The following is a 24,065-nucleotide window of genomic DNA, read 5'->3' as shown; positions in this document are numbered from 1 at the left end:
CTTTAGACTGGTGGCCATCACTGCCTCCAGTGGGAGGGAGTTCCACAGTTTAACCATTCACTGCATGAAGAAGAAGAGTTTGGATTTGATATCCCGCTTTATCACTACCCGAAGGAGTCTCAAAGCAGCTAAGATTCTCGTTTCCCTTCCTCCCCCACAACAAACATGCTGTGGGGTGAGTGGGGCTGAGATACTTCAGAGAAGTGTGACTAGCCCAAGGTCACCCAGCAGCTGCATGTGGAGGAGCGGGGACGCGAACCCGGTTCCCCAGATTACGAGTCTACCGCTCTTAACCACTACACCACACTGGACTTCCTTTTGTGTCACTGAACAGAAACGTTTTATCAAAAGTTCCCTTCTCTGCCATTGTTTTTATTGATTTTCATATTATATATTTATATATTCTTACATTCTTGTTTCCACACTATATTTACACTTTGATTCATATTAGCATACTGCTCATATCTATACATGGTTCTTTCTATAATCTCATATAGAATGCTCCATCAATTATACGTTGTAAGGTTTATCTCAGACCTGCCAATGTTCTCATATGTAAACAGTGTTTCTCAAGGTAGGTTATAAATTTCTTCCAGTCTTTTTGGAACGTCTAGTCGTCCTGCTCACGAATTCGTGTGGGAATGTTCAGGGATGCAGGAGAGGAGATATTGTTTAAGATATCCTATTCCAACTTGTGTTTACAAGTTCAACAATATCAGCAGAGTTAACATTCCCCTTTTAAACACACACAGCAGATGCTTGCTCAGACTCGCTAGAGTTTCTTTATAAAATGTCCTGGTATTTCCCCCTTATTCATCCCTCTCAAAATAAGACACGACACAGTCTTCTATAAAAGCATAAAAAGAGTTTACTTACACATCTGTTCACAAAAGGGTCCCAGAAGGCAGACTTATAGCTTAGAAAATAGTATACATGTGGAGACTATCTCCGTACGGGAGAAAGCCCCTTTGTCCTCTGTTGACTGGAAGCCAAGAGAGCATATTTGCCATAACTAGATGCTGCTGTGCTGAGAAGCCGATCCAAAAGAGGAAGATGGAGTCTGGCCTCTGTGGTTTTGTGTTAACCTGTCCAGGTGAGACCACACCCATCTCCAGTTACACAGAGGAAGTCCATCCCAGCCCAGGAGAAACAGCAAGTTCCGACTGGCTGGCCTAGAGTTCCCTTTCTATGTCCATTCTAGCAATGTTGTGTTTGTCTGCTCCCGTGCCTCACATCCCACAATTCGTCCCATCAGCCTGGCTAATTCTGCATACACTGCCATCTTTGTCTGCCATTCCTCGATAGTCGGCAGATCTTGATGTTTCCATCCTTGAGCTATCAGAACTCTGGCTGCCGTTGTCACATACAGAAATAGTTTTTCGTCTTCTTCTTCTTCTTCTTCTTCTTCTTCTTCTTCTTCTTCTTCTTCTGACTTCTGACAAAAAGACGAGAGTCAGAAGTTCCCTTTTAGCCTGACTCCCGGCATTTTTTCCACAGAGTTCTGCACATTTGGCATGAATTTACACACACACACACAAAATATTAACCTTTCCTCCCCTTGCAAAATTCTCGTTTTGGCCTCTGGTAACAGACACCCTTTCCCTTCTTCCTCCTCTTTCCCCTTCATTATGCATCACAGGAATTTCCTTTGCTGCTCCCACCCTGGTGTCTGTTGTTGGAAGTTGGAGGGAAGCCGAGCAGATTTCGCTTGGCCTGTTTCTTTGTGTGTTGTGATGTCCCCCTGTGCTTGGTGCTTCTGCAGCCGAACAACTGACCTATTTTTAACACCCCATCAGTGAAATTAGCCCACCCCCACCCCCCACCTTGGAAGTTTCATGGGAGTCCAAAGTCTGGAACGGCGAAGAGAATGATCTTCGTTGAATATTTCAACCCCACAGCCCAGAAAAATGAAATGAAGTAACAATAAAAAAATATGAAGGAAAACAATATACAAGCACAAATTGATCAGTAGGTTAACAGTTCCATTTAAAAAAGAACAAAACTCAGCAGCAGTGAGGACAAAAATTAGAATTGCCGAGCAGCTTATGGGGAAGTCAGTACCTCCTGCCGTTACCCAGGGAGGGAACATGAATCGTTGCCCACAATCTTCCACAATAGAAACCTCCCACCCTGCTTTTCCATAAATATGGGTAGAAAAGAGAAAGGAGGCAACCTCTTCATTTGTTTGATCGTTCAGTCGTGTCCGACTCTTCGTGACCCCATGGACCAGAGCACGCCAGGCACGCCTATCTTTCACTGCCTCCCACAGTTTGGCCAAACTCATGCTAGTTGCTTTGAGAACACTGTCCAACCATCTCGTCCTCTGTCGTCCTCTGTCGTCCCCTTCTCCTTGTGCCCTCCATCTTTCCCAACATCAGGGTCTTTTCTAGGGAGTCTTCATAGACACCCCCAAAGTAAAGAGACCCCTCCCTTTTGGCACTGGGGCAGCAGCAGCCTTTAATCAGCAATCTCTGTGCTAAAAGGTGCCCCTCGAGCCACAATCGGGGTTTCCCTTCTCCTCTTCCTCCTCCCAGGCCCCAAGGTTGGTGATAGCCATTAGGAAAGAGGCAGGCAGGTGGATTTGCTGGTAGCCTGGATTGCAATGGGATTTCAGTGGAGACAAATAATGGCCGGAGGTGTTGTTCTCATGTACTAGCATTCCCTGTCTGTCTGTCTCTCTGTGTGTGTCTCTCTCTCTCTCTCTGTGTGTGTGTGTGTAGTGACATTTAAAGGGGAGGAAGAAGCTTCTCGAACGGCCATAAAGCTCTTGCAAATGCAGCGGTTCTAATTTTTTGGCCACACATCCTGGCCTTTAGGGAAGCAGCGCCACCTGGTGGCTGTTGGCTGGCTGCTGCCCTGGAGAAGGCGACTGCCATCAATCTCCACCTGCCCGCCCACACCCACTGCCCCCCTTCCTTAAAATGGCATAGTTTTTAAGAGAGTTTCGGGGCACCTTGCAAGGTACCGTATTTTCCCATGTATAAGACTAGGGTTTCCCTCCCCCCTAAAAAAATAGTGTCAAAAATTAGGGAGCGTCTTATACATGGATAGTGCTGAGGGTGGACTGTCGATTGGTGCGTCTTATAGATGGAAGGGGGCATCTTATACATTGGGGTGTCCTATGGATGGGAAAATACGGTAATTTAGACTGTGCACCAAGGGCTCCACAAAGCTAAGAGGATCCTTTTTCCATCCCTCCACATAAAACACTTCCGCCCCCCGCCCCCCATCTCTTGCAGGGCATCAGGTTGATAACTCCTGCTCTATTATTGCCCCCTTAGTGGAAGAGCCGCCTCTTCCCCATCTGAGTGGGGTCCCTGATTTTTTTTTAAAAAAAATTATTGATTTGTTAGCCAAGAAAACAACAACCCTACAAACCTAACAAAGAGAAAGAAAAAACAAAGAACCAAATATTTAAACCGTAAAGCACCACAGTCTGGAAGGACAGCTCCAAAGGGATAATAGAGTATTAACTCATACAAAGGTTCCCTTTAGAAATAACAAAAGATTTGTTAAAAATATATGCCTTCTCCAACTGTGAGTTCCACCATTCCTTAGAAGAAAGGTCCTTTTTAGTCTTAAGTGAGCCAGACACTTGCATGTATTGATGGCGATGTATAATAAATAACATTATGTGATATATATAGACTGTATATTTTAAAAGGTTATCTGAGATTGGCCCTTTAGGTACGTTTAGTTTAGGGCAGGCATGTCCAAAGTCCGTTTTGGGGGCCTAATCCGGCCCGCCGGTTGGTTTAATCTGGCCCCCATGGCAGTTTATTTCCTGAGGTAAAATCCTAAAAAAAAAACCCTCAACAACCTCAAATCCATAAAAAACCCAAGTACTTCAACCCTTAAAAAGGCTCAACAACTTCAATCCTAAAAAAAAAGTTAACAACTTTGGTTGGCCCTCTCCCCCTTAAACCTTGCAAAAACTCCCCCAGAACTTGGATTCTCTTTCGGTAGCAGCCCACAGATATGCCTTTATAAAGGCAAGATTCAACGTCTTCCCTTCCAATGTAATGGAAAATAGAATCTCTAATGGACAGATATCTCTTTTATGTGACTGTAACTGTGGATCACCTGAATCGCTGCACCACATACTCCTTAGCTGTCCTCATTATTCCTCGCTCAGGAGTAAGTTTCTTGCTCCATATTTAGTGGGATGCACGGGTGATGCCAAAGAAACCAAACTGAGATTTCTACTGAACGACGAAGATCCATCTAGATCACGCACTGTTGCCAAATACTTGAACAGAGTCTTAGCTCTAAAGAAGAAAAAAGGGCTCTGATACCCCGCTAATCCAGGAGCCAAAATGCGAAAATAGATAGTCGGACAGCCTGTGCTTTTATTTAGTAACAAGCAGAGGCGAAGGTTTTAAATATTATAGGTTGTTTTGGAATTGTATTTTTATGTGTTGGGTCAGTGGCCGTAAATAAAAACTTACCGGTACTTACTTACTTGGTCGGCCCTCATGGCCCTTCACTTCATCAAATCTGGCCCTCTTTGAAAAAAGTTTGGACACCCTTGGTTTAGGGGATATCCTTTCAAGAAGGGCGGTTTGCCAAATCCTTGAACACCAGCAATCCAAATTATTAAGATCAAAGGCCTTCCTGGGCTGCCGCTGTTAAGAGACGAGAAAGGAGTTCTTTGCTTTTCACCCCCCATCTGACTCGTGTCTTTCCCCCCTCGTTCCAGCACCAGCTGACATCCCCAGGGAGCCTGTGCTCTTCCCGGGGCTCCAGCGTCCCTGGGTCACCCTCCAGCATTGTGGTGAGTACCATGCAGATGGGACTCTTCGCTTTCAAGTGATACCTCACCTCCATGCGTGGATCTCTCAGCTGATTAAAGCGTGGTGCTGGCAATGCCAAGGTTGCAGGTTCGATCCCCGCATGGGGCAGCTGCAAATTCCTGCTGGGCAGGGGGTTGGATTAGATGATCCTCAGGGTCCCTTCCAACTCTCAGGGGCGTAGCGAGCTGCTTGGCTCCTGGGGGCGGCAAGCCAAGCGGCACCCCCGGTGGCGGGGTGTCGCTCCGTGCGCATGGCGTCATGACTGAAGCAGGGAAACCAGTGTGGCTGCATAAGGAGCTGAGATTTAAGAAGGGCATGGATAAAAAATGGGAGAAAGGGGAAATTATGAAGGAAGGAGGAGTATACATGAGTAGCCAACAGCTGCAGGGAGAAAGGTCAGGCGGGTCAAAGCTCAGGATGAACCAGCAAGTATTAGGTCCTCTGCGTGGAGAAGATAAAGAGATCACCCAATAGCATTTCTCCACCACCCAACAGTGTGATGCAGCAGCAAGCAAAGCTAATGCTATTCAGCAAACGTCTAGTATCCAGATCAAGGGAAGTAATAGTCCTGCTTTATTTTGCTTGGGTCAGACCGCACCTGGAGTACTGTGTCCAGTTCTGGGTACCGACCACAGTTTAAAAAGGATATTGAGAAGCTGGAAGGTGTGCAGAGGAGGGAGTCCATTCCACTGTCAAACAGCTCTTTAACTGTCAGAAAGTCCTTCCTGGTGTTTAATCTCCTTTCTTCTAATTTGAAGCCATTGGTTCGAGTCCTACCCTCCAGAGCAGGAGAAAACAAGCTTGCTCCATCTTCCACGTGGCAGCCCATGAGATATTTGGAGATGGCTATCGTGTCATATTTTCAGCCAATTTGTTATCAAAAAGAGAATGTTTGCGTTGGTCTAGCTGTGTTTCTACCCCATGATATTTTATGTAGGCAATCTTCTATCAAGTCAGGCTCAAAAGTTTGTAGCTTTTAAGTTGGCTCAAATTAATATGTTGTGCAACGAAATACATCATATTTTTCGCTCCATGAGACGCACAGGGGAAATATCTGTGCGTCTTATGGAGCGAATGGTGGTCCCTGGAGCTGAATTGCCCAGGGGCCAAAAGAGGATCATGCTTTTTATTTTACAAAGAGAAAAGGGGGTGTTGAAAGGACCCCGCTCAGCAGCTGATCAGCAAGAGATCGGGAGAGAGATAAGAGTCCCGGCTCCCTTTCAGCCCTGCCCTCTTGCCCAGGCCTCCATTGTTGAATGTGCTGCAGAGGGAGGTTGTTTGTTTCCCCAGCGACATGTGACTGGCTGATTAAATTATCTGTATGGAAACTGTAGAAAAGGCTCCCTTTCCTTTAGAAGCTGCAGAAATGTGAGTTGAACCCCATAAAAACGGGGCTTTTCCTCTCTGCTTTTCCCCCTTTGCAAAAGGAGCTTTGCTTTCCCCCCTTTGCAAAAAAAGCTGCAAAACTTTTAGCTGATCCTCAAAAAAACCAGGGCTTTTCCCTTTACAAAAAGCTGCAAAACCTTTAGCTGATCCTCAAAAAAACCAGGGCTTTTCCCTTTACAAAAAGCTGCAAAACTTTTAGCTGATCCTCAAATACAGAGCTTTTCCCTTTGCAAAAAAAGCTGCAAAACTTTTAGCTGATCCTAAAAAAACCAGGGCTTTTAGAGGAGGAAAACCAGAAAAAAATTTTTTTTCTTGTTTCCTCCTCTAAAAACGAGGTGCGCCCTATGGAGTGAAGAATATGGTAGCTTTAGGTTTGGTTCTGAAAGTGTGTGTGTTTTTGAATGCCTCCTGAATCAAGACCTGGAGTGCTAACGCTTCTGTCTTCCTTCCCAGGCAAAAATGGACAATGAAGTCTACAAGGACTTAGCCGCAATCCCCAAAGACAAGGCGATCCTGGACATAGAGCGCCCCGACTTGATGATCTACGAGCCCCACTTTACCTACTCCCTCCTGGACCAGGTGGAGAGGCCAAGGAGCCGAGAGGTGGGCGAGCCCAACCCCGCTTTTCGGGCCTGGCGTGGGCGGGTCCTTTGCTTTGCCCAGAGTACCATAGCAAAAGCTGTTTTGAGGTTATGATTCTGTAGGGGCTGTTAGGAAACAGTAAGGCCAGTTCTGTAATGGCTGGCTGGCTACTGTGAGGTTTTTATGTTGTTCTCTGAACTTCCACGAGCCCCACTGTGGCTTGCAGTATAGACACGGAATCATAGAAAACTAGGGTGGAAGGGACCCCAAGGGTCATCTAGGCCAACCCCCTGCAATGCCGGAATCGAATCTCAACTAGATCATACATAACCTCTGTTATAAACCTTCCAAGGGAGTCCCTTCCATTGTCGAATGGCTCTTACCCGTCAGAAAGTTCTTCCGATGGTTCTGCCAGAATCTCCTTTCTTGGGATTTGAATCTATCGGTTCGGGTCCTCCTCTCCGGAGAGGCAGAAAACAAGCTTGCTCCATCTTCTGTAAGAGAGCCTTTTAGACGTAATAAATGACTCAGATGTGAGCTGCATCAAATGAAGTTCTCTTTCTCTCTCTCTCTGACTCCCTTCTGCAGCGCTCCCTCTCGCCCAAATCCCTCTCGCCTCCTCCTTCTCCAGAAGTAAGTGTTTCTGCAGGTTGCCTTGGAGATGGGTTTCCAAGATGGGTTACCAAGAGCAGAGAAGAGGCCAGTGGGAGGGAGGGAGGGAGTGGAGAAGGGATGAGCAGGGCTGTCAATGCGATGGGGGGGGGTGGATGTGTGCCTGCATCTGCCTGGGAGCTCCAGAATCCCTGTGGCCAAGAGGCAAGCCGGTTTGCAGGACTCCTTGCCACACGACAGGCCCTCCTCCTCGTCTTCTGCAACGTGAGGGAAAGGGCCGTGTGGCAATTCGGGCAGGGGCCGGCCCACCCATTACTGCTGACGAGGCTGCTGCCTCAGGCTGAAGACAGCTGGGGGGAGCTGCAGATCTGGGGACCCCAGGAACCCGCCGCCCCCTGTGCTTGTAGCTCGCAGCTGCCACCGGGGAAGAGCGGAGCCGCTGTTTCCACCTGCTCCTCTCTGGCCTCCTATTTTCTCCCGTTTTGCCTCAGGCGGCAAAATGTCTTGGGCCGGCCCCGAAACCAGACTGCCGGCCTCCTCTGACCTCCTTTGCTCTGCCCACAGGTCACTCGCGACTGGATGGAGGAGAGCAAGTCTCCAGGGAACGCCTCCCAGTCGGGCAGCCGCCGAGCCAGCAGCACCAGCCGAAGCGGAGTCCACCATTTCCACCGCCCTGGTAGGGCCCCCCCCCCTCTTCCCAAAGTCGCCTTGGGGCTTTCCCTGACACCCCCCCTGCCCATGCTTAGACTGCTCCCCCAGACCCTTCCCCCTTCCATGAGCTCCAGCCTCTCCAGGGGATGTCAGTCATAGAATTGTAGAGAGTTGGAGGGGATCCCCAAGGGTCATCTAGTCCAGCCCCCTGCAATGCAGCTGTCACACTCGTAAGTGGGGCTGCCTTTGAAAAGGGCTCAGAAACGTCAGGTGGCTCAAAGAGCTTCAGCCAGACAGAATATTGACCCCCCTTGTTAGAACAGCTTCGCTAGCACAATTGAAAGTGCTGGTCGTGACCTATAAAACCCTGTGTGACAGGCCCAGGCTCTCTGAAGGACCATATTCCCTTATAAGAACGTGCCCGGGTTTTGAGATCTTCAGGGAGCTCCTTCTCCTAGTTCCACCACCCTCACAGGCCTGCTCGGGGGGGGGGGACACAGGAGAGGGCCTTCTTGGTGGCTGCACCTAGACTTTACAACTCCCTCCCTGGAGAAGCCCGGCTGGCCCCCTCCTTGCGGTCCTTCTGCCAGCAGAGGGAGACCTTCTTATTCCAACAGGCCTTTGGGAACAGACTGTTGATTTTTTTTTTAAGGAAAGGGCTTTTAATAGTGCTGTGCTGTTTTATCATTTGTATTTTAATAGACGGGTTTTTTATTTTTAAAAATTGCTTTAATTCTATTAGAATTGAATTACTTTTTATATTTTTTTTAACTTATTTAATTGGTGCTGTTTTAATTTGTGTAAGCCGCCTTGAGTCCCAGTCTGGGGAAAAGGCAGGATGTAAATGATGATGAAGATGATGATGAGCAGGAGGTTAATACAGTGGTACCTTGGTTTAAGAACAGCTTAGTTTTGTGAACAGCTTCGATTAAGAACGCTGCAAACCCAGAAGTAGGTGTTTTGGTTTGTGAACTATACCTTGGAACAAGAACATGTTCCGCTTCCCGATGAGTATGTTCTATTTGTAAATTAAGTCCCCGCTGCTATGGGAAAGCACGCCTTTAAGAACGCTTTGGTTTAAGAACGGACTTCTGGAATGGATTAGGTTTGTAAACCAAGGTAAAGGTAAAGGGACCTCTGACCATTAGGTCCAGACGTGGACAACTCTGGGGTTGAGGCGCTCATCTCACGTTACTGGCCGAGGTCAGCTTCCGGGTCATGTGGCCAGCATGACTAAGCCGCTTCTGGCGAAACCAGAGCAGCACACGGAAATGCAGTTTACCTTCCCGCCGGAGCGGTACCTATTTATCTACTTGCACTTTTGACGTGCTTTCGAACTGCTAGGTGGACAGGAACAGGGACCGAGCAACAGGAGCTCACCCCATCGCGGGGATTTGAACCGCCGACCTTCCGATCGGCAAGCCCTAGGCTCTGTGGTTTAACCCACAGCGCCACCCGTGTCCCGAAACCAAGGTACCACTGCAATAATAATAAACAACTCTCACCATACCCAGGGTAGCAAAGGCTGCCCCAACGTAGAAAAGTTACAATACCACAGAGGGGATTTCTAAGAAGCTGCTTTAGAGAAGGACTGAAGGGCACAGGCAAAATATTCCCTGCCTGAAACCCTGGAGAGGAGCTGCCAGTCACTGTACTGTAGACAGGGGCGTAGCAAGGTAAATTGGTACCCGGGGGCAAAAAAAAAAAAAATTGTCACACACACCCCCCAGAGGCATAGGAAGGTCAGGTGGTACCCAGTGCAGAAAATTTATTGTCAACCCCCCAATTGATCTCCCCCCCCCCGCAAAAATGGTTTTACGTTATTTCATATTTTCTTACAAAGGAATAATAACAAGTAATAATAATAATAATAAACTTTTATTTCTATCCCGGCCTCCCCGGCCGAAGTCGGGCTCAGGGTGGCTAACATCAGATACATAACATTGGTATAAAAAAAAATACCTCCTAAAAATATCTCAAAATCAAATTAAAGTCTAATTAGATGGCTTTCCACAGGGTTAGGGTTGGGAACAGTAGAGTGTTCTCTGAACTGAAATTTCAGCCTTCATGACATAGGAAAACAGCCAAGTGAACAGCTATTTTGGTGGAGGAGGGTCAAGATATTAACCGATATGCACGACATTTCATATATAGCTATAAAATCCCTAATATAGTAAGATAAGACCTTCGGAGCAGGCATTAAAAAAAAAATGTTCCTTGATGATTTGTCACCCCCTACATTATGGACCCAGGTGGCGCTGTGTGTTAAACCACAGAGTCTAGGGCTTGCTGATCAGAAGGTCGGCGGTTCGAATCCCTGCCACAGGGTGAGCTCCCGTTGCTCGGTCCCAGCTCCTGCCCACCTAGCAGTTCGAAAGCACATCAAAGTGCAAGTAGATAAATAGGGACCACTCCGGCGGGAAGGTAAACGGCGTTTCCGTGCGCTGCTCTGGTTTGCCAGAAGCGGCTTTGTCATGCTAGCCACATGACCCGGAAAAACTGTCTGCGGACAAACGCCGGCTCCCTCGGGCTATAGAGCGAGATGAGCGCCGCAACCCCAGAGGCGGACACGACTGGACCTGATGGTCAGGGGTCCCTTTACCTTCACCTTATGGAACCCGGGGCGAACCGTCCCCCTGCCCCCTTGCTACGCCCCTGACTGTAGACAACAGTGAGCAGGACAGGCCAATGGCCTGACTCTGTACATTTAAGGCAGCTTGTTGGTACGCTCCAGTGTTGAAGGGCCTGGCCCAGGGGAGTTCAAGGTAGGGGGGGAGCAGGGGACCAGAGCAGATCTTGGGCCACGTAGAAGGAGAAATATGGGCAACAGCAGGCTGGAAATCCACCACGGGGGTCCCCCTGAGAGGCGGCCATCAAACCAGTTGCTCCATCCCCTGAGTGCCTCCCTGCTCCTTCCCCAGATACCAACACGGCAGAGATGAACATCTACAAGAAGCCCCCCATCTACAAGCAGAAGGGTAGGTGGTGCTCCCCGATGACCTCTGGGGCGGGCGAAGGTGGGGCTACACACAGCAGAGGCTCAGAGTCACCTGCCCTGCCCCCCCCCTTGCACCTTGCAGAGCAGTCGGTGACGCCAACTCCGCAGAGCAAACACCTGATCGAGGACCTGATCATCGAATCCTCCAAGTTCCCGGCAGCCCAGCCGCCCGACCCCAACCAGCCGGCCAAGATTGAGACGGACTACTGGCCCTGCCCGCCCTCCTTGGCAGTTGTGGGTAGGTGGTCCTTGCTGTGTTTTTCTGTCAGCCAGTGGGGTAGTGGATGGGCAAATGCAGGGGAGCATAGCTGTGGGGCCTTTTTTCCAGAGTTGGAGCAATGATGCCACCTGCCAAGGTGCCAGGGAGATTTGGTCTCCCTTTTTCTGGCAAACGAATGAGGCGATAACAAGGCTTTCAAGTTTGCTTGTGAGAGATTAGCATAGAGGAGGTTGGATAATGAGGAAAAGAATCGAGCAGAGGCTGGATACTGCTCTCCTTTTCTTTGATGGGGTTGCTGCTTTGTACTAGCAGTTTTAAACGGTAGCGATTCCTTACGAGATCCTTTGCATTTCAAAAAACAGCTACCATATTTTTCGCTCTATAAGATGCACCTTTTTTCTCCTAAAAAGTAAGGGGAAATACCTGTGCGTCTTATGGAGCGAATGGTGGTCCCTGGAGCTGAATTGCCCAGGGGCCAAAAGCAGGTTGTGCTTTTTATTTTGCAAAGAGAAAAGGGAGTGTTGAAAGGACCCCGCTCAGCAGCTGATCAGCAAGAGATCGGGAGAGAGATAAGAGCCCCGGCTCCCTGTCAGCCCCGCCCTCCTTTGTTGAATGTGCTGCAGGGGGAGGTTGTTTGTTTCCCCAGGACATGTGACTGGCTGATTAGATTATCTGTCTGGAAACAGTAGAAATGGCTCCCTTTCCTTAAGATTTTTCAGAAATGTGAGTTAAACCCCATAAAAATGGGGCTTTTCCTTTTTGCTTTTCCCCCTTTGCAAAAAAGCTGCAAAACCTTTAGCTGACCCTCAAAAAAAAGGCCTTTTGCCTTTGCAAAAAAGCTGCAAAACATTTAGCTGATCCTAAAAAAAAAACACACACACACAAAAAACAGGGCTTTTAGAGGAGGAAAACCAGAAAAATATTTTTTTTTCTTGTTTCCTCCTCTAAAAATGAGGTGCGCCCTATGGTCCGGTGCGCCCTATGGAGCGAAAAATACGGTATTTACAACATTCAAAATAAATGTATAAAAGCGGATTAAAACATACATCACCATTCTACGTGCCTGGGCAAGCTTGTCTAAACAAGAATGTTTTCAGCAGGGACCCAAAAGAATACAGTGAAGGCGCCCGCCTGATCTCAATAGGCAGGGAGTTCCAAAGTGCAGATGCCGCCACACTAAAGGACCTGTTTCTTACGAATGAAGAACAGGTATTATATGGCCCTGTAATAATGCCAGCTACACAGATTGAGGCGATATCGCAGGCAAACTGGTCCCATGTTGTTAAGGGTGGTTGATAGAAGAACAGAAACCCCTTGAACTTGGCCCAGTAGCAAAGCAGCCAACAGGGCAGATTTACCAGCGCAAGTGTTCTGTGCTGCCCGACTGTCAGCAACCGTGCTGCAGCATTCTGCACTCATTGCAACCTCCGGATCAGGTGCGAGGCAAGCCCCACACAGAGTGCATAGCAGTAATCTAGCAGTGGAGTAATCCATGTGAACGCTCAGTTTGGATTTGATATCCCGCTTTATCACTACCCGAAGGAGTCTCAAAGCGGCTAACATTCTCCTTTCCCTTCCTCCCCCACAACAAACACTCTGTGAGGTGAGTGGGGCTGAGAGACTTCAGAGAAGTGTGACTAGCCCAAGGGCAGGAGATTAAAAAGGTGCTGGCCAGGGTGTGAGTCATCCCTGAGAATGTTTCTCGCTCTTCTGAGGCAGCAGCTGCATGTGGAGGAGCGGAGACGCGAACCCGGTTCACCAGATTGCGAGTCTACCGCTCTTAACCACTACGCCACACTGGCTCCATGTTATTAAGGGTTCTATAGAGTCCTAGCTTCACTTTCTTTGGTCCCTTTCATCTTCCCCTCCCCAAATGGCTACTAAGGTTTCGGCCCTAAGCACACTCACCTGGGAACGTTCTCCTCTGAAATCGGGGTGGTGGGGTGGTGGTGGTGTCATTTTTGAAGGTGAGGAGACCCCCCCCCCCAGCCCAAGAAGCTGCCCGTTTCTTTGTGCGTCTGCCGTGTGCGAGACAACCTCCGGCTTTGTCTTTCCGCAGAGACCGAGTGGCGGCGGCGGATGGCCTCCAGAAGAGGCGAGGACGAGGACGAGGAGACCACGGAGGATGTGGGGAGCCTGCGAGAGCTGCAGAAGCAAGAGCTGAGCAAGGTGGGCAGGGGGCTTGGGGGCAGGCGAAGACCGGGGGGGGGAAGCTCCTGGGTGCCGGTGGCTCCTTGTGTGGCTGAGCTCCCCCCCCCCCCCCGCTGCTCTCTCTCTCCGCCAGGTGGCCTCCAACCTTGGCAAGCTCATTCTCAAGGAGGAGATGGAGAAGTCTCTCCCCATCCGGAGGAAAACCCGTTCCCTTCCAGACCGGACGCCCTTCCACTCCTGTGAGTAAGCAAGCTCCCACCCCAGGGGCTGATTTCCCATGCTTCTCATTCTTTTTGTCTTAAAACAGGAAGGGCCATAGTTGTCAAGTCTCCCTTTTTTGCGGGAAACTCCCTTATTCCAAGCCGTTTCCTGCAGCTATCCCTTATTGTTGATATCCCTTAAATTTCCCTTATTTCTGGGAAGGAGAGTTGGAGTCCAGGGACTCCTTGGGTCCCTGCCTTTCTCAGCCCTGCCTGCCTGCCTGCCTCACAGGACTGTTGTGGGGATTAAATGAGGACTAGGACCAGGGAGCTGCTTGGAGAAAAAGGTGGAATATAAATACCTAATAACAGACAGACAGACCCCCGTTCCCAATGCAGGCTGAATGAATGTATGACTGGGAATGAGAAGAGCCTTGTGGATCAGGCCAAGGGCACATCCGGTCCCAGCGCCCTGTACTCACAGTGGCCAACCAGGTGCCTGTGGGAGACCCGCAAGCAGTTTCCAGCAACTGATATTCAGAAGCACTGCTGCCTCTGTCTGTGAAGGCAGAACCTTCAAAGATAGTAGCTCTCCCCCATGACTTTGTCCACCTCAAGAGACAATGGAGTGTGCCTCCAGGGGTCTTGTGTCCACAGTTCCTGCTGCGGCTGAAGAGACTGGCAACTCGTATCTGCTGCCTCCCCTGTATTGTTTTTGCTGTGTTAGCAGCACCAAAGTGACGGAAGTCTGGGCAGTGTGTCTGGAGGTCCTGCCCCCCCCCTCAGCCTCACTGGAGTGGTCTAAAAGCAGGCATGTCCAACAGGTAGGTCGTGATCTACCGGTAGATCACTGGACACCTGTGGTAGATCAGTGGCTCCCCCCAAAGAAGCTAAAAAACTTTGGCTCCCCTAAAAAAGCTCAACATCTTTGCCCAGCACCCCTAAAATGACCAGAACCACCAAAAACAGGGATTTCCTTCCTAAAAAAAGCTCAGTGTCACTTTCCTCTTCCTTAAAGAAGCTCAACAACTTTTACATGAAACCCCCCCCCCCAAAACAGGGCTTTTCTTCCTAAAAAAAAAAAGCTCAACAACTTTGACCTGAACCCCCAAAAGGGGGGCAGATCACTCCCAGTTTTTAACTCTGTGAGTAGATCGCAAACTCTTGGAAGTTGACCACCCCTGGTCGAAAGGAAAGCAGAGCAATACGTTTGACACCAGCTTTGCTGCAGGAGTTTCTGGAAGGAGGCATTCGAGACGCCACCCAACAGTCTTAGGGACTGGGGATTTGTGTAGGCTTTACACCCTAGCTTTTTCTTCTTCGAAAGATGTCCCACAAGGCAGTGGGTTCATGAATTTGTCTAATCCTCTTTTAAAGCCATCTGGGTTGGTGGCTCTCGTTGCATCCTGTGGCAGAGAGTTCCACAGTTCAACTGTGAAGAAGCAGGTTTGGCCAGAAGAGCCCAGGAGGCACAGAGGCGGCTGCCCTCCTGCAAGTGTGCTTGAGCATTTGGCTCCGTGAGAGCTGTCCCTGGTGCCCTTCCAAGTGTTTTGGCCTACAACTCCCATCAATACTTGCCAGCCTGGCCACGCTCCCATCAGCCCCTGCACCAAAGAGCTGTGCTGCCTGGGGCTGATGGGAGCTGTAGTCCAAAACCAGCTGGAGGGCACCCGGTTGGGGAAGGCTGCTCTAGGTGTGCCCCTTGGCCAGAGCTCCTTGTCTTGCTGCCGCCCTGAGCAGCAGCCCCGCGCGTGGCCTGCCCCTTTTCCAACCTCCCATCCAGCGCTGCCATCTGCCCATGTTCTTGAACTGCTGCCTAACCCAGATTAAAAGGAGCCCTTCCTGCAGCCATATTAATCGCTGGTCTTCCTCTTTTTCCAGCTCTTCACGGCGGAAGCTCCAAATCTTCTTCCCTTCCTGCCTACGGAAGAAGCACCCTCGCCAGGGTAAGGTGCCAGTTAGGGGCCTCTGCCCTGAACCTTCCAACCTTCAGCGTCTATGAGTTGTTGTTTTTTTTAATATATTTTTATTAAGTTTTACATAACAAATTTAAATTCAAACACATCATTCACCTCCTCGTTTAGGATTCTCTGAATCCCTTGACTTCCCTCCGCCCTTCCATGGTTACCATTATCAATCTTTTTTATTTTATTTTGTTTTATCTGCTTATCTTATTTTCTCTAAACAAAATAAAAAATTCTTTCCAGTAGCACCTTAGAGACCAACTAAGTTTGTTCTTGGTATGAGCTTTCGTGTGCACGGACACTTCTTACAAAAGCTCATACCAAGAACAAACTTAGTTGGTCTCTAAGGTGCTACTGGAAAGAATTTTTTATTTTGTTTTGACTATGGCAGACCAACACGGCTACCCACCTGTAACTGGAAGTGTGATATTTTAAATGTATTTTAATGTTTGGTGGAAGCCGCCCAGAGTGGCTGGGGAGACCCAGCCAGATGGGCGGGGTACAAATAAATTATTATTATTATTATTATTATTATTATTATTATTATTATTATTATTATTATTATTATTATTATCTCTAATTTGTTAAAAGAATAACCCATTTCCCCCAGGGTTTTTCATACAAGCATTACTCAAATCCTGCCAAAGTTTAAAAAATTGTTTACAGTGTTCTCTTGAGCACATTATAATTTTTTTTTCTCCTTCCTTCTTAAAATTCTTCTCTTTCCCGGCTTCTGGTTTTCCCAGTCAGTTTCGCCATTTCGGCGTAGTCCATCATAGTCCTTCAGCTTCCCTGAGTTCTAGTGTTGTGACAGAGAAAGACTTTTCTCTTTCCCCTTTCTTCTCTCGGGACTTTCCCCAACCCACGGCCTTACGCTGCGCTCACTGCAGGCGCTTTCACGGGATGGATTGGGCCCATGAAATGCTATAATGCCCCTTGCCTGCCTGCCTGCCTGGAGATGGTGTTTGTGTGTGACTTTTGTGCTGCTGGAATGTATGTCGCCTGCTATGAAATGAGAGCAATGCATTTGCCACTTTGACCTGTTTTGCCGCTCGCACTGAGCTCCGTTGCATGCAGACCCTAGAAGGTTATCCACAATGGGGTGCAGGTCTTGAGCTGAGACACACTGCCCATCTCTCTGCTCTATCCCTTGGATGGAAGTAGAAAACGTGAAGGTGTTTGGAGGGAATGTGCATGTTACGTCGTGGGTGCTGCAGCGCCTATACGATCTCAGCCATGCGTGTAGGCAGCTCTGTGGTAGTGATTCAGCATGCTAGCAAAGATATGCTAGGAGTCAAGTTAACAAAAACAATCTCCTTTATTATAGTATGAACTTGGCTAATTCGAGGGAAAGGCGGACTCCTTCTATACTCTCTGACATAGGAGTTGGGGACAGGATACATTCTGATTGGGCGGGACCCAATCAAAGTAAGGATCCAAATTATGCTAACAAGTTAACCAATAGTCAAAACAAAATAAAAAATAAAAAAATCCTTCCAGTAGCACCAAGACCAACTAAGTTTGTTCTTGGTATGAGCTTTCGTATGCATGCACACTTAGCTCATATCAAAAACAAACTTAGGGACCCAGGTGGCACTGGGGGTTAAACCACAGAGTCTAGGGCTTACTGATCAGAAGGTCGGCGGTTCGAATCCCCGTGACGGGGTGAGCTCCTGTTGCTCGGTCCCAGCTCCTGCCCACCTAGCAGTTCGAAAGCATGTCAAAGTGCAAATAGATAAATAGGTACCGCTCCGGCGGGATGGTAAACGGCGTTTCCGTGCGCTGCTCTGGTTCGCCAGAAGCGGCTTTGTCATGCTGGCCACATGACGCAGAAGCTGTCTGCGGACAAACGCCGGCTCCCTTGGCCTATAGAGCGAGATGAGCGCCGCAACCCCAGAGTTGGACACGACTGGACCTAATGGTCAGGGGTCCCTTTACCTTTAAGGTGCTACTGGATTTTTTATTTTGTTTTGACTATGGCAGACCAACACGGCTACCTACCTGTAAGTTAACCAATAGCAACTGTCCACCGCACCTGTTTGAATCACCCTGAAGCGGGAACGGCAGTTGCAGAACTAGCAGTGAAACTCACCTGTGCATATTAAACCAATACATAACACTGCATATTCCACACGTCTCAAAGTCCTCCGGTTTCCTTTTTATGAAAGCAGTCTTGCCCTTGCTGGTACAGACCGGCTCGAGAACAGTCCAATCTGAGGCGGTGGAAATAATCTCAATGATCAGAAGAAGGGCCACCCTTCCAAATTGTGCCTGTCCCTCTGGCGCCTGCTTCCATTCTGAAACCATAGAATCATCAAATTGTAGAGCTGGGAAGGAACAGCAGGGAGTTGGATCATGTAGCCCATGGGTAGACAACCTAAGGCCCGGATCTGGCCCAATCACCTTCTAAATCTGGCCCGCGGATGGTCCGGGAATCAGCATGTTTTTACATGAGTAGAATGTGTCCTTTTATTTAAAATATATCTCTGGGTTATTTGTGGGGCATATGAATTCGTTCATCCCCCCCAAAAAAAAATATAGTCTGGCCCCCCACAAGGTCTGAGGGACAGTGGACCGGCCCCCTGCTAAAAAAGTTTGCTGGCCCCTGATTAATCCAACAGTTGAAGAATTCCTGACAGATGGACCTCCAAGGAAGGAGGGTCCAACAGTCTTCCGAGGCAGTCCATTCCACTGTCAAACTGTTCTTACTGTCAGAAAGTTCTTCCTAATACAGTCATACCTTGGATCCTGAATGCCCTGGAACTCAGACGTTTTGACTCCTGAACGCCACAAACCTGGAAGTGATTGTTCCAGTTTGCAGACATTCTTTTGGAAGCCGGACATCCGGCAGGGCTTCTGTGGCTTCTGATTGGCCACAGGAGCTTCCAAACGTTTCCAGCGATTTGGCTTCCAAACGTTTTGGAAGTCAAACGGACTTCCAGAACGTATTCCATTCGACTTCCAAGGAACGACACCATTTAGTTGGAAATCTCCTTTCTTGCCCTTTGAATCCCTTGCTTTGGGTCCTAGAAAACAAGCTTGCTCAGTCTTCCATGGGGCAACTCTTCGGGTATTTGAAGGTGGCTGTCAAATTCTGATCCACGCCATCTTTGACCATGAATCGCACAGCTGACATTGGCCCTGCAGAGAGACCTGCTGGCCTGGGGCTGAGGTCCCACAAGTAGCCCAAATCTCCTGCCATTATTGGGAGGTGTGGGGTGTGTGTGTGTGGGAAGAATCCTTCTGCCACAAGCAGAAAACCTGAGTAATAAAGGTTGCCTTCCTCCCACAAAGCTGCAGATCCCAGGAGATTTTGGGGAAAACGATGTGTGCTTTAAATGTGTGGTTGAAAGATTGAAGTGCCCCCCTCTTCATGCCAGAAAGGCACGAAGGTTGGCACGTCTCTGTGGGTACCCCTGACTCTTCTGCTACTTTTCTTTCGCCTTCTACAGCTTCAGTCCACAGAGTTCAGTCCTGCCGGCAGCGAGAAAGGGAGCCCAGGTAAGCGAAGCTACGGGGTTGGGGTTGGGGTTGGGGCAAAGGTAGACTTCTCATCTGCTGACGTCAGACACCTGCCCTAGCTTGGACCCTCTTCTGTTACTTCTGAGCCACTTCTGTCCTCCCTCCTAGTCACAGAATTGTAGAGTGGGCAGTGTTAGAAACTGGGATAGAAAAGCTAGGAGCCAAATGGCTCCTGGGACCTGGGTCTAGTTGCCATGGGATGGGGGGTCGGCAACACTTTTTATTATTTTGATAAGCATGAACTAATATGCAATTCAAAACAATGACAAACCTAGACAGCATCTTAAAAAGCAAAGACATCACCTTGCCGACAAAGGTCCGTATAGTTAAAGCTATGGTTTTCCCAGTAGTAATGTACGGAAGTGAGAGCTGGACCATCAAGAAGGCTGATCGCCGAAGAATTGATGCTTTTGAATTATGGTGCTGGAGGAGACTCTTGAGAGTCCCATGGACTGCAAAAAGATCAAACCTATCCATTCTTAAAGAAATCAGCCCAGAGTGCTCACTAGAAGGACAGATCCTGAAGTTGAGGCTCCAGTACTTTGGCCACCTCATGAGAAGAGAAGACTCCCTGGAAAAGACCCTGATGTTGGGAAAGATGGAGGGCACAAGGAGAAGGGGACGACAGAGGACGAGATGGTTGGACAGTGTTCTCGAAGCTACTAACATGAGTTTGGCCAAACTGCGAGAGGCAGTGAAGGATAGGCGTGCCTGGCGTGCTCTGGTCCATGGGGTCACGAAGAGTTGGACACGACTGAACAACAACAATATGCAATTCACACAAGTGACACATTGTCAATATCACATTTTAAGCAGAAATTGCTAATACGTGTTTGATTTGGTGTTTGCAATTAATAATATTGGTACCGTACTTCAGTTTTCAAAACACGCTACTTTTTATTAACATATTGCCTTTCCTTAACATATACTTTGATGCTTCGAAGCACATTTGTTGTTGTTGTTCAGTCATTCAGTTGTGTCTGACTCTTCGTAACCCCATGGACCAGAGCACGCCAGGCACGCCTATCTTTCACTGCCTCCCGCAGTTTGGCCAAACTCATGCTAGTCGCTTCGAGAACACTGTCCAACCATCTCATCCTTTGTTGTCCCCTTCTCCTTGTGCACATACATTTCGGTAATCCTTGAGTGTCAGCCAGGCGCAAAAATAAAGCACCCAGACTTTTTGAGGTGCTCGCAAACACAGAATCTTTAGGTGCGAAATGCGCCTGGCGCCCTGCTAATTTCGAACCCTGCCAGAGGGTCATCTACTCCAACCCACCACAATGCAGGAATCACATGTGGTCTTGGCCACTCAGCAATGAAGCAACCAAAGATGTCAGGGGGCTGTTCTCTCGTCACCTTCAGCCCCTTTCCTTCTGTCTTGCAGGTCTACAGGTGAGCACATGTGCCCAGCCGCAGGTGGTCCCCCCCCCCCGAGAGGTGATGTATCAGGCCACTTCCCCCCAAGGATACCCGGGAGAGTGACGGCGTCTCACCCAAACCCCAGAGGAAGGCTGAGGAGGGTTTGAGAGGGAGGCCAGGAGGGAATAAGGTGGTGCAACTGGCTGGCTCCTGTGGGTCCTGAGCCATGCCAAGCACTATTTCCATGGGAGAAGGTCCTGCAACTGTGTGGGTTTATTTTCCCTCCACAGAACGGCCAGAGAGGGCGGATGGACAGGGGAAACTCCCTCCCTAGTATGCTGGAGCAAAAGGTGAGAACCGCCCTTGGGGCCATGGGGGAATATCCACCGTCCTTTCACATGTGTGTGTGTGTTGGGGGGGCAGATGTAACGTGTCCTGATGCGCCTACAGAGAAATGCAATCAAGTGGCCCCTTCGTTAGCTTTTCTTTTCTTCCTCCCTGAAGATTTACCCTTACGAGATGCTGATGGTGACGAATCGGGGACGAGTGAAACTGCCTCCAGGCGTAGACAGGACAAGGCTAGAGGTACAAAGAAATAGCACTGGTGCAGATTTACCTTTCTCAATCCTGGCACCCTGCAAATCACTTCCTTGCTATTATCATCATCATCATAAGGGACCGCCTCTCCTGGTATGTCCCGGGTAGGACCTTAAGGTCCTCAAATAATCATTTGTTGGAGGTCCCGAGCCACAAGGATGCTAGGTTGGCCTCAACTAGGGCCAGGGCCTTCTCAGTACTGGCCCCGACTTGGTGGAACAGTCTGGCACAAGAGACCAGGGCCCTGCGGGATTCGGCATCTTTCCGCAGGGCCTGCAAGACGGAGCTGTTCCACCTAGCCTTTGAGTTGGTTTCAGTTTAACCCTGATGTTTCCGTTCTTTTGGTGTGATTGGTGGGCTACTTAAAAATGAGGCTGCAGTTTAGATTTAATTTTAAATTGTATTTTAATGAATTGTTTTATGTTTTTGTTGAGATTTTATTGGTGTTAGCCACTCTGAGCCCGGTTTGGCGGGGAAGGGTGGGGTATATTATCATCATCATCATCATCATCATCATTATTATACCTTGGAACCTGAATGTCTTGCGACTCAGAACATTTTGGCTTCCGAACGCCACAAACTCGGAAGCAAGTGTTCCAGTTTGCAAACATTCTTTGGAACCCAAACATCTGAAACGGCCTCCACAGCTTCCGATGGCGTGCAGGAAGCTCCTGCAGCCAATCGGAAGCCGCGCTTTGGTTGTAGAATGTTTACGGAAGTCGAATGGATTCCGTTCAACAACCATGGTATTATTATTGTTTTAGAAAATGTATAAGCCGCTCGATTGTCAGAAGAACTCAAAAGGGCTTACAAAAAAGATAAAGCAATTAAATTGGCAGTAAGATCTGAAGAAGTGTGCATGCACACAAAAGCTCAAACCGGTAACAAACTTAGTTGGTCTCTAAGGTGCTACTGGAAGGATTTTTTATTTTATTTTTTTAAGAAATAACAAGACATTAGGAGTTAAGATAACCAGAGACTAAAAACATATTAAGACTGGCATCAACTTTCTAAACATCTGGAAAGGCTTAAAGAAAAATGTTTTTAGCAGGTGCTGAAAAGAGTGAAGGTGCCTGCCTGATGTCAATAGGCAGGGAGTTCCAAAGTTTGGGTGCTGCTGCACTAAAACAGAGTTCTTAAAAATGTGAAACAGGTATTATGTGGAACTTGTAACTGCGCCTGTCCTGCTGATTGAAGTAGCAGAGGGGCCACATGTGGGGTAAGAAGGTCCAGATGTTGTTGGGCTTCAACTCCCAGCAGCCTCAACAGCCCACATGGCCAGTGGACAGGGATGATGGGAGCTGTAGTCCAATTTCTGCAAGGCACCAGTTGGTGTACATAATATTGAGCTAACCTTGGGCCCCCAGATGTTCTTGGACTACAACTCCCATCATCCATGACCACTGGTCCTGCTAGCTATGGATGATGGGGGCTGTAGTCCAACAACATCTGGGGACCCAAGGTTGAGAAACACTGAGCTAGACAAACCACTTGTCTTGACTCAAGATAAGGCAGCTTCCCATGTTCTTTGAATCAGACACGAGATACAAACCCCTTTCAAGACAAGCATTTTGCCTTACCCTCTATGTGCCCACTCGACCACTTCGATCGGCAGAACCAGAATTGTTATAAGCTCTTATCTTTCAGCCTGGCAGCACCTACCCTTTGGAACTCCCTGCCGATTGATAACCAAGCAGGCACGTTCACTGTACCCTTTTGCAGCGCCTGCCCAAATGTTTTAGAAAGTTGGTTCAGGTTTTCATTTGCTTCTAAAAAGTTATTTTAACTTTTCGTGTGCCTTGACTGTGTAAACCATTCGAGTGGTTTCATAAATCTTATGAAATGAATGAATGAATGAATGAGCAATCCCCCACGTTCTTCTTTCTCTCCCCATCCCAGCGCCACCTGTCAGCCGAGGATTTCCTGCGTGCATTTGAGATGTCGCCAGAAGAATTTGGCAAGCTGGCCCTATGGAAGCGGAACGAGCTGAAGAAGAAAGCCTTCCTCTTCTGATCCCGGCCCCCGCGCAGAGCCGACATGCCCGGCGTGACGCTCCTTGCGTGTGTGTCGACCCGTCTTTCATCACAGACGCTTTAGGGCTACTCTCGAGCTCGTTCAAAGGGACGTTGCTCCTTTCTCCCCACCACCACCCACCCACCCTCACTGCAGAGGTGGCTGCCATGCCTTGACTCTTGGGGCAGAGAAAAGTGGGTCAGGAATTTGGTGGGAATGAGTGGTGAGCACCCTGTGCTGGATGTGGCGGCGGCGGCGGGGCGGGGTGCCATGTCCCTTCCCCACTCCCACCCCGGTGAAAATCAGAGCAGCCATGTGTGGGGTGGGCAGAGGCCAGGGTGGAGATAAGGTGTTCTGTGTTGCCACCCTTAAGCTCATTCCATTGCTGGCTTTACTCCCAGACAGACCATGCATCCTCTCCCCCCCCCCCTTTGGCACACAGGCCCATCAGGTTTTCTAAACTTGGGCAAGAATGAGCCCCCGACTTGGCGCAGCGGGCAGATCTGAGCATCATGGCACCAGGCAGGCTCCCACCCTGCAGCAGGACCAGATTGAAGAGGGTCTCTCTCTGCCCCAGCACCCTCTTCTCACAGGGGGCAGCATTGCCACACTCTCCCACTGATTTCCGCCCCCTTGTGATTGGTACTCAGCTGCCTGCTGGACGTGCCTAGCCTCCGCTGGAGTGAACGTGGCCTGGGGCTGCTTCTCATCTAAATCGCTACCAAGCAGCAGGGTGATGGCTCCCTCCCCAGTATTTTGTGCCCACTCTCCAACATGTGGAATGCAGCCACTACCACGGTGCCCGCAGGCATGGAGAAGGGCCTAAAGGTGGGCTTCATTTGGAATCGAGGCATGTGTCCAGGCCCCAGTTCTGCAGGGGGTTATTGGACTAGGTGAGCCTTGGAGTCACTTCCAACTCTATGGTTCTAGTTTCTTCCCCACTGCCAAAAGCTCTCTTTCCAGGCCAGCTTCCTCTTCCCCTTTCCTCCCCAGCAATTCCCAACTCTTCCTGCA

At 48.9% G+C, this 24,065-nt stretch overlaps 1 protein-coding gene across 3 annotated transcripts in view; it reads left to right on the top strand.

Annotated features, from left to right (window-relative positions):
* Window positions 1-23,803, top strand: part of DMTN (dematin actin binding protein) — a 66,359-nt gene extending 42,556 nt beyond the window's left edge. For 2 of the 3 annotated variants that reach the window (XM_033159189.1, XM_033159190.1), the window contains exons 4-17: window positions 4,700-4,774; window positions 6,633-6,782; window positions 7,350-7,394; window positions 7,938-8,049; window positions 10,946-11,002; window positions 11,105-11,260; window positions 13,302-13,411; window positions 13,527-13,632; window positions 15,475-15,539; window positions 19,010-19,058; window positions 20,467-20,474; window positions 20,732-20,791; window positions 20,946-21,026; window positions 22,938-23,803. In XM_033159189.1, the coding sequence (XP_033015080.1) occupies window positions 4,700-4,774; window positions 6,633-6,782; window positions 7,350-7,394; window positions 7,938-8,049; window positions 10,946-11,002; window positions 11,105-11,260; window positions 13,302-13,411; window positions 13,527-13,632; window positions 15,475-15,539; window positions 19,010-19,058; window positions 20,467-20,474; window positions 20,732-20,791; window positions 20,946-21,026; window positions 22,938-23,051 (1,188 nt within the window). In that variant the 3' untranslated portion in view covers window positions 23,052-23,803. The remainder of the gene's footprint in view (window positions 1-4,699; window positions 4,775-6,632; window positions 6,783-7,349; window positions 7,395-7,937; window positions 8,050-10,945; window positions 11,003-11,104; window positions 11,261-13,301; window positions 13,412-13,526; window positions 13,633-15,474; window positions 15,540-19,009; window positions 19,059-20,466; window positions 20,475-20,731; window positions 20,792-20,945; window positions 21,027-22,937) is intronic. The other variant, XM_033159192.1, reaches the window with a different exon arrangement.
* Window positions 23,804-24,065: the final 262 nt, after the last annotated feature.

This window comes from Lacerta agilis, chromosome 8, assembly GCF_009819535.1.
Source record: "Lacerta agilis isolate rLacAgi1 chromosome 8, rLacAgi1.pri, whole genome shotgun sequence".
NCBI classification, from domain to species: domain Eukaryota; kingdom Metazoa; phylum Chordata; class Lepidosauria; order Squamata; family Lacertidae; genus Lacerta; species Lacerta agilis.
Note: the sequence above shows the minus strand (reverse complement) of the source record. Positions and strands in the feature narration are given on the sequence as shown.